The 10,302-nt window shown below is 43.6% G+C and overlaps 1 protein-coding gene across 1 annotated transcript; it reads left to right on the top strand.

Annotated features, from left to right (window-relative positions):
* Nucleotides 1-9,574: 9,574 nt before the first annotated feature.
* LOC139299595 (phosphoinositide-interacting protein-like) lies at nt 9,575-9,982 on the top strand. The gene has a single exon (XM_070922410.1). It carries the CDS (start codon nt 9,575-9,577, stop codon nt 9,980-9,982), a length of 408 nt encoding a protein of 135 aa, XP_070778511.1.
* Nucleotides 9,983-10,302: the final 320 nt, after the last annotated feature.

The raw sequence follows: 10,302 nt of genomic DNA on the forward strand, positions 1-10,302 counted from the left end.
CCCCGTTTTATCAAATGTAAATGTTGTAAACAATCCGTTACCAACAGAACAAGCTTAGTTTTCACATGTTTTTGGATATCAAATGTCCAAAATTCACATATAGGTATGTTTGAAATAATCATCTGGAAAAATGCTGCTTCTCATGAGAACGTTCTTTACGTCTTTGTCTCTTACAAGAAAGCAAAACGTGTGTTTGTATGTGATGTTTCACATTTCAAATTCCTCATGCGCCTACGTGTGTTATCTGTATCTGTTTTATGGAGGTGAGGGGTGAAGTGTCGCACTGAAAGGATTTAGTTTCATTGCCAGCTATTCTGAAGTCAAGACAAGTGGTGAAGGAAGAAAACGCTGAGCAGCAACGAGGACTTGAAACCCTGGTTTCCTGGTTTCAGCCAAAATACAGAAGAAATGAGGCACTTGAACATAAAGACTGTGGATATGTTAGCAGGTGTTGTGCCACCGACATGTTCTTTTGACCTTTTGCAGAAATACAACAGTGTACTTTGTTTGTGCCTTTGGGTGTACCACAACAGTTGTGATACGCCGACTGTCCTACATTCTCCTCTGAATTTGGAGACATGTGGCGCTTTAAGCTGAAACTGCAGATTCAGAGGGAAACTTGCTAATTGCAGCTTGTTGTGAGAGTCCTGAACTGTTTCCTCTGAGTAATCTAAAGTCTGTGAGGCGTCTGTGCTCCGCAGGGAGTTTCTCCAGGTAACTCAGTCGGACCACCTTATTGACTTTGCAGCACGAAACAGAAGTCTCCCATTTATCTTGATTAGGACTGAACATCTGTACGGCCTCGGCCATCAAAGTGTCCTTGAACGTTAGAGAGTCTGCTCTGCATAAACACAAAATATGGAAGTCTGCGAGGACAAAAGGGGGCGTAAAATACTCGTCCATATGACCACAGGATCTTCTCCTTACTGCTGATGGGCATGTGGATCAATATCATCGATTGGTCCCCGCTGCTCTGAGGGGAATTAGCATTTCAAAAGGAACTCCAGCTACAACTGTGAAATTAAATCGACCGGAGGGTTTCTCCATCAAAGGCGAGACATGCCTAAGCCTTGACCTGTGATCTCTGAGCTTCAGCAAAGACAGACTGCGCCAAACATTATGCAGCTTTAAAGCCTGGTCGCCGTGGAAACCTCGGCATTACGGAGCACCGATTGCGAAATCTCGGCCGTGCACGGGCAGGGATAGCGGTGCGGCTGCGCTGCCTTCATCCCTTTGACCCCGGCTAGATTGCTCTTATTTCCCATGGTTCAGGAAGCCAGGCCCTCTTGATACTGAGTCTCTCTCTTGTGAAGCAGAGTCATAACTTGCTGTATATTGCTTCGCTTGGTTTGTAACCTCGACCAAAAGCTCTCGACTCCGTTTCAGAGCCGACATCATTAGAGTTTTATTGCTTCTAAGAGGATCGTACTGAACCCTGGAAGTTTTTAAGGCAACAAACAGGTTTCTGAGACCTCAGAGTGTTTGTTTGTGGACTTCCCTTCTTCTCTCTTTCATTTAATCACTCAGTCTGCTGTGATGAGCGATGGCCGTCACCGTGCCCACAGAAAATGGCCTTTCACGCCATTAAAAAACTGACGTGATCTCAGGTGACATCTTGAAAATGTGATATTCGCAGCACAGGTTCACCTGCCTGCTGCCATCCATAGCCTTCTGGAAATACTGGAAAACCCTCATGTAGACTTTAAGGTGGAAATCCATGAATGCACTGTGGTTCAGTCCAATTCATTCAAGTTAATCAATTACTGTCCAGACCTGAGACATCATGGTCCTTGGATTTTCTCTGGATGACATTTGACTTGATGTGGGTGGCTCCTATTCCTTTATCTGCTCTTTGTCTTGGTCAGCCATCAACCTGAAGCCGTTCCTAATCTTAGTTCTACCTCATGTTAAACTTCTAAATTGAATTCATATTCCCAATAACAGCCCATAAAGTCCCACCATTGGTCGGTCGAGTGTCGGAGACCAAACAGTCGGCTTTTAAAGGATCCAGCGGGAGTAAAATCCAGAGTTACAGCATGTAACTAACTTTCTGTTTCGTCTAGGTTTCGCCATCTAAGGACATCGCTAGTGAGACAAGGATGACGTCCTCCGTGGAACTTCTTGGCTGGCTGCTGTTTTACCCCAATGCCCCGTTTACAGTTAACAGTTAACAGTCGTTTGGAGTCATGTTACTGTCCACGAGATTAATGGAAGTGTTTTTGTTGTATCTCTACCAGAAAAATATCTGGCTAAATGATTCACTACGTTCACCAGCTGGTCACTAACTGTGTCTGTCTGTATATTGATCATAGCCACTTTAAAGCAATGACAGACAAGTAAAGGAGAACGATAACGTACAGGATTTTGATCGGCCATGAATGTAGATTGCAGGTGAAACTATGCACCAGGTCAACCTCAGGTTAATTAAAGTACATTGATTGTGGTGTTTAGGGGCGGGAGGGGGGGGGACACATGTGGCAGTGTTTGCAGTGGTGCACAATAGTGATGAGTCTGGTCTGTCCCACTGTCTCCTTCTGTCTACACTGTCCTCTGGCCGACAGTGGGGATCAGTGGGGGTTTTCCTCTTACTCTTCAAATGCTCATATGTACATTTTTGTCACTTGGTGTTCGTCATTTCTACTTTTTATGACTTTTTATGAAGAAATGATGTACTTTCTTGTACACTGTACTGCCGCAGCAGCATGATTTTGTGCTCCAATAGGTACAGTCTTATGTGAATAAGGAAAACATCTTCCAATGTAAAGGAAAAATCTGTCCTACATTTGTTTGGCTCACTGTTGTGTTTCATCAGTTAATGAAAAGAAGCAAAACACACTTTCTTTTAAGTGATACCTTAATACAGGTAATTCTAAGAGCTGTGCATCAAGTGAGGCTCTTATATATCTTCAGTTTGCATGTTTTAATCTCTCTTGAAGAGCAGCCACACAATGTATACCACACTTGTACACTCTTAAACATTGTTCAGGCTTTATATATTAACAGAAGGACCGGAGAAACACTTTCTTACAGCCCGCATTAAAGGCTAATTCACCTTAAGTATACCAAACTAGCACAGCCTTTTATAAATTTCTGCTCAGGACTGTAAGTGCATATAACAAGACTTTTACGCTTGGTGCTAAAATGGTCTTCCATACATAAAACCCTTTTGAAGCCTGAATGGCCAGCATCAAAAACAAACATATAGAAAGGTGTTTGGTTCCCACTCAGCATCTTTATCTACATATGTTTTGAATAATAAAGGTCTTTCTCTGCTGTGTGTTTGTCAAAAGGCTGCTGGCCTTCTCCTCCTTCCCTTTTTCTAATTCAAAATGGGACAAATACATGACTCATCACAGACTCATTATTAGATAACGTTTTAGAAAAATCATCAAATTATTCATTTCAAGTGTGAAAATCGCCCTTTCAGTGTATTCTTCCGGCCAGTGTGGTTCACCCACTGAGACTTGCAGTAATACGCAAAGACAGGCTCTGTCATCAAAGGCAGGGTCCTGTTAATTCTGGCTGATTTCTCACCTAAAGCACCGTGTTCATGCTGATTGGCAGTGACAGTCCTGGAAGTGAGCTGACACCTCCGGGTCACGTACCCCTCTTTTACCTTTTAAGAGGCTATTTGAAATGCCTGTTATTTCTCAAATCTGTTCTTTTGGCCGAATATAAAGACACTCTTTGGAGCTTCCTTTCTACGATTCGCTGCATCCATTCAAGTCCAGTCCAGAGGGTCAGATATGGAAGAAAATGTTGATGCACTTTAAGAGTTGATAGTAGATGTTGAGAAGCTGCGTTGGGAGTCGTCGCACCTCCGAGGCCACAGGTGGTTGCAAGATTTATGTGCTTTCTTCCTGAGAGTTACATGAGAAGATTGATACCACTTTAAATATAAAGCAGCAAGCGGCCTGTTAGCTTAGCTTAGCTTAGTGTGAAGACTGGACCAACGGAAACAGCTGGTTCTGTACAAAGGTGACAGAATCCACCTTCTAACATCTGTAAAACTCATTAATTAATACATTATATCTTGTTTGTTTAATCAAAAACTGAAACGTGACACACGTTGTGGTTTTAAGGGGCATTATGAAGTCAGGTTACCTGGCAACCTCACGGTGATGACAAGACTCCAGGAAGTGACCGGGCCGGACGTCGAATGGTGGAGAGTTCATGAAGACTGAGTGACATTCAGCAGAACTTCTGGCTGGACATTTAAGCATCAAAACAGGAAATGCTTATCCCTTTTTCCAATAATAGTCAGGGCAACATCTCACCTGTGTGTCCACTGGCCAGTTTCAGTCTTATGTGCACCTGTCAACATCCCCACCTTGGACAACCTACAGCAGTGAGCCCAGAGAATCCAGAGACCGTGAACCGTCAGATTAACAGTGCGGCTCACTTTGTTCTTTGCCCAATTATCAGACGTCAGACATGAGGTGTGACTGAGCTATTGATCTGTTTATACAATCCACATATTTCCCTTTCCCACAGCATCTATTAGCACCGCCTGCCCTTCTCTGTCTTTAACATGCCACAGCAGGGGTGGAGCAGCGTCGGCCATTGACGTCACGAAAGCCCAAGGACCATCGGGGGCCAGAATAATCAGCGGACCGTAGATACCTTTCCTCTAACTGCTGAAAGCATGCTCTATTTTTAATCCAGTGTGCTGAATTAACTACGGCCATGTGTATTAATACACACGGATGATGATGAAAGCAGGGAACTGCACCGAGTGAAAGCTTTCCTCCCTGAAAACAGCTGGTGAATGGAAGAATCCAACCTTAACAGCTTCAACACATATTTCATTTGGAGAAAAAGTGATTTCACTCTGGTGAATCAACGACCCAGATATGTCAAAGTGTTTCTCGTACTTCATGATAGGCGCGTTATCATACAACAGACCGTGTTAGAGTTGTTTTTATTCGCTGCCCGCACATTTAAATTATGCAATGTTCATTTAAATCTATTAGCAGCAGGAGAAAAAGAACGATGGCAAAACTGATGCCTTCGTTTTTATATATAATCTCTCGTGGAATTCGTTTATTACCTATTAGACAGCGTGCTGGTATTTGTGGAAGGACTCTGCTGCTTGTGATCACCTTGAAGCTACAGTTTTATTTGTTTATATTTTACTTCTTCTCTCCCTCTCCCTTGATTTGTCTCCAGGTGGGAACAGCATGATTGGTTTCCACCTGTGCAGTCAGGTCATTCTGCTCGTTGGCTCCCTCCGACTACAAGCTGGCCTATCATCATTCAGGAGTTCACTCTGTCATTTTGAGCTCTCAGTCTGCCTGAGCTGTGGTTGCGCTGTTTTGAGCAAACCTGTCTAGAATAACAGAAGAAGGTACGTGGTGGGAGGTCAGGGATGATAGGCTCGTTGGGGTGCCTTTTACACTTTTCACACACGTCGTTTTGTCTCGAGACACTATGATCGTTGGTAGGTGCGACCTCTGTATTTGTTTTGTTGAAGTTATTTTTTTAGGTCTTTTGTCTGTTTGTGTTTTCAGAGGTTTTATCGTATTGATTTCTATTCGTTTGGCACGACCACCTTGTTCCGTCCTCTCCTGCATTTAGTATCGAGACGAGCCGAAAAATAAATCACTTTCATTTTCACACCTTCAAATTCTTTAGTTATCGTCTCCGCTTCCTCCTGTTTTCACTGAGGAGACGTGACAGCGTGAAGGACTGACAGCTGGAGGAAAATGAGGGACTTTCTTCTGCAGCAGGCTGACAAATATATTTACACAGCGGTGCTAATCAGATCAGTTCTCCCACATGTTTCTGGTATAATAGTCATGGTGGCTGGCCAACGTGTTGGTGTTGGTGTTTTTTAAAATGGTGTGTTTATAACAATTTGATATCATAAAATAAGTGATTCATCAGATGTGTGTTGATACAATATTTCCTCATCCAGACCAACAAAGCCAAAATCAGCAGGTCTAATGATCGTTTGTGGCAGCTGCAAATAATGTTAATAACTTCAAGTAAGCTAGAGAACACTGTAGGTAACCTTTGCGCCGGTGATCGCCTCTTTTGATGCGATGTCTGCGGTGGATACAATGCTGTCAGGTCATATGACCTCCTCATAGCAAGTTATAGTGACCGGAAGTTAAAAGACACAACAGGAAATGGGACAGACAAAAACACTGGCGGGCCACGTAAGGTCAGTAGGTACTGAGGAAATTTTATTTTTGAATACAGATGCCAAAACACAAGCAGCAGTTACTTTATTAGTCCCTAATGGCTGTTGTCTGTAACAGTAATAATCTGCCTACTTGGTGCTCCAGCATGAGACAAGGATGCCTTTAATCTCCGCTATTGTTTGTAATGACTGTTGAGATTGTCATGGTTGAACCACAGCTGAGAGACCAGCACTACTTACAGGACAATGTACCACTTAATCATGATCAATTCATGTTTGTGTAACATGTTATCAAACCTGCACAGAGTCAACATCACCAGGAAGTCAGCCTCGGTGTCGGCTCGGAGCTCGCTGAAGCTCTGAGGCCTTATTTTAACTTTGCTGTTGGTGCACACATTATACAAAACCCGAGGAGGAAGGGTTAAAGTTTGGGCCGCCACAGAAAAAGAAACTTACAACTGATGTTGTTGGCAGTCTGAAAGGTCAGAACTGTGCTGGATGACGTGCGTCAAAAAAAAGTTTTGCGGCCTTTACATCTGTAAGTGTGACATAGTTTGGACTGACACCTCAGGGTGTTGATGCCTCTTATTTAAGGATCATTAAATCGGTTGAAAACATAATAAATTGCTGAGAAAAGGAGGTGTTGGTACGTTAAAGGGAAGTGGAAACAGCTACAAATTAAAGTAGAAGTTAAAGTATAAACAGCTTTTCTTTTAGAGGTTGTTTCATTGCTAAAAGAGAACTATGAATATTACAGATCTCTCTGTGTCTCCATGGGTGAAGGAACCTTTATGCTACAGTTGTTTGCGTGCCTTCCCCCCCGGGATTACTCAGCAAAAAGCTGTAAATATGCAAAGCAGATTAATTAGTTTCCCAAGGTCACCTGTACAGAAAAGGGCTCCACGTGTTAATAAATCAGGGACGTATTATCTGAAATGTGACGAGTGAATATCTGCAGATGAGTTGCTGCTCGGGTTTTATTGATATTTGCTCAGGAGTTAACAAGGCTCTGTGCAAGGCTTCATTTGGCCAAAAAGTATTTCTGTATAATCCACAGCCTTGAAAAACCGCAAGGGTTGGAGTTGTTAGAGCATCTTAGTTCTGGTGGCTTTAACTAGAGGGTGTGCGCGCTGCACCTCAAAGTCCACAGTTCATTTGAATCCAGTCCTAAAACCCCTGCCAAACCCACAAACTCAGCGTGCTGACTCAAGACGAGGCTTATTAGCTCTAATCCCTGGCAACCCTCTGTGTTTGCATTATCAAATAGAATTAGACTGATACCTGTGTGTCGCTTTACCAATAAACTGGCTCAACTTTCAACTTGTAAACACCAGCAAGTCAGATAATCCACCTGTGATGTGACAGCATGGAAATATTTGGCTTTTCTGCTTAAAAAGGGACATTTCTGTCCATCGACTAATCAATTAACCGACAAATTGTGCTTTAAGTGCTCGTGCCAATCAAACGTTAGAGTGCATGTACCACACTTAAGGTGCACAATGACGTCCTGCATGTTACCAAAATGCTTAAATGAGTTTAAAATCTGATGTATTGACCACACGTCTTACGTCTGATCTTGATCAAACACACATGGAGTTCTGCAGCAGCTCCACCTTGTCCTTTAGCAGAGTAGAATACCCTCAGACGACTATGATCAAGTGAATGGGACACAACCCACTTAAATGGACCATTAACGAGAATTAGGCTCATCATAATTGCGAGATACTGTAGCACATTACATGGGATGGCTGATTAATTTCTCACATGTGGCTGCAAAATAAAAAGACTTTGATCCATAAGGCACGTCAGAACAATAATTACAAAAATACTGAATTAACCGATTAATTAACTAATCCTGCCATGAAATATTTCACTAAAAGTTAATGATACAGCTAAACTGAATTCAGCCGTTTGCCCACAGGCCCAGGCACATGCCAGTACTGCCCTCTGTTGGACGGAGTAAGTCATTGCGCGTATTGACACGGGATGGTACAGTGGGGCAGTTTATACAGATGACAGCTGTAATCGAATGAGTTCAGGCAGCAGCGTCAGTGTTTACTAAGTACAGGTGGCGGAGCTGAGGAGCTGAGGAGCTCTGTGGAGTGTAACTGTGTTAAAGACTGAGATCATGTTCGGATCAATGGCCGCGTGCTGACACTTGTGTCTTTTCCAAAAGAGCACACAAAGCAACACAGACACAAATGTAATATCAGGGCTGTAAAATGGAAGCAGGGGAGTCGTGTTACAGACACATCCCTCTTGTATTCCCCCTGAGAGTCTGACGCAGGAAGTTTCAAGACGACAAAAAAAAAAGAAAAGAAAAATCCTAAATTTGACCAAGATTCTATTTGATTTCCTCCATTTTCTGAGGGTTAATTTTGCCTCACAGGTTTTATTGATCTCATGTTCTGCAAACAAAGCTACAACTTGCTAGATAATTGCTCCAGGGTACTTTGTGATCAATACTGTGCCAACATATCAGGCTGTATTGGAAAGTCTCTGTATGGGTGATTGCTTGCTACATCAATCCGGCTAACAGAGAGCCATTTCCTAGTCGCTGCCCTGCCCTGCTCCGCTTTGTGTGGAAAGAGTACCGTCCAATTGAGGTAGAGATTTTCCTCTCTCATTGTCCAGTCCTGGGAAATTTCAGCCATTTTAAACAAAAGGCAACACCCGAGCCGTTGGTAGAAGTTTCTGAAATCATTTTACAGACCAATGGAGGCGTCAGTCTGAGTGGTTTGAGGTCTATGGATCCTCTGGGGACCGGAAGGCAAGCTCCTCGCACTGGATGCAGCATCAGGACTGAGCGCCTGCGATGGTAGATGATGGTAAGGGGATGGTGGTCACAGGGTTCTCTTGAGGAGGTGGAGATAACATAGGAGGGTGGGTGGATGGTTGTTCAGTGGGAATCTGTAGCACTGCATTGCACTGGTTTCTCTGGTCGGACGGTGGGCGGATTTATTTGTCAGCTTCTCCTTCAGATTTCTGGGTGTTTTCTGACGGTTAAGATATTTAAACTTCTTGTTGATTCTTCAAAAATACAGACAAAGAGACCTGATTCAGTTTTAAAGGTAGGTGTTGGTCTGCTTGTTTACTTCTTATTTGCCTGCTTTGAACTGTTTTCCAGTGGAGCTGTGGGCTTCAGGAACACGAACATATGCAGCCCTGACTTTATTAGATAGAACGTGTGTTATTCCATAGCGCAGATTTGGGAAAAACTCAAAGAACATTTTAACAATTATTGTAATAATTTTGTCCTTTTTGCGTCAGTATGGTGAACAGAGGCTTCCTGATCACACTTATATCTCATATATCACTCATTATATTATACGTTATTTATTTATATTTTATCATTAGAAACTGAGACACGTCCTCCCTCACAGATTGATTCTTCTTCTGCGTTACTTCCACAGAGTCATCCAGGAGGCCATGCCAGGCAGCCCAGAGAACATCCCCCTGGGAGAGTGCACCCTCTCCCAGTCCAGGGACCAGCTGACGCCCCCGAGCCGCACAGAGAGCACCGTGTTCAGCCTGTCTCGCAGCGAGTCCCTCTGGACCACAGAGGCCTCTCGCAGCAAGTGTGAAGTCTTCTGGTTCCCCATCCACCTCATGTCCACGGGGGGAAGCTTCCTGGCGTGCGGCATCATCATCAGCGGCCTGTACTTCGCCGGCCACTGCAAGAAGGTCACCAACATCCTGGGACCGGCCCTGCTGTCCATTGGGCTGATGGTTTTCGTGGTGGGTGTGGTCCTCATCCCCATCACCAAGGAGAACAGGAAGCAGTCAAATATGAAGAAGCCCCTCAGTTACTACAGACCTCCGATGTTCGATCTGTGATGTTTTGTCACAAAACTTCACGTTTGGAGGTGAAAAACTTTAAGAGCACACAGGATTGAAATGAGCCTCTGTGGAAGCTAATTATTATTTAAAGTGGCTGCGTGGTGACATTTATGTTTATTTCTCTGCTTTACCAGGATTGACAGCACTAAGCACTAATTTCAGTCTCAAGTGTGCATGACAACGTTTGCATCGATAACCATGGCTGTGGAAAAAGAAGGTGAGAGCACGAGGACGACAGCGTGCCGCACAACAATTATTCACACTCAATTCGGCGAGGTTAGCAGGAAGCCAGCTGTCCTTATGTCCTTATATATTCA

Source organism: Enoplosus armatus, chromosome 17 (assembly GCF_043641665.1).
Source record: "Enoplosus armatus isolate fEnoArm2 chromosome 17, fEnoArm2.hap1, whole genome shotgun sequence".
Lineage (NCBI taxonomy): Eukaryota > Metazoa > Chordata > Actinopteri > Centrarchiformes > Enoplosidae > Enoplosus > Enoplosus armatus.

Excerpts from the sequence above, each read along its gene's own strand:
- LOC139299595 (XM_070922410.1), top strand. The coding sequence starts at position 9,575 with ATGCCAGGCAGCCCAGAGAACATCCCCCTGGGAGAGTGCACCCTCTCC.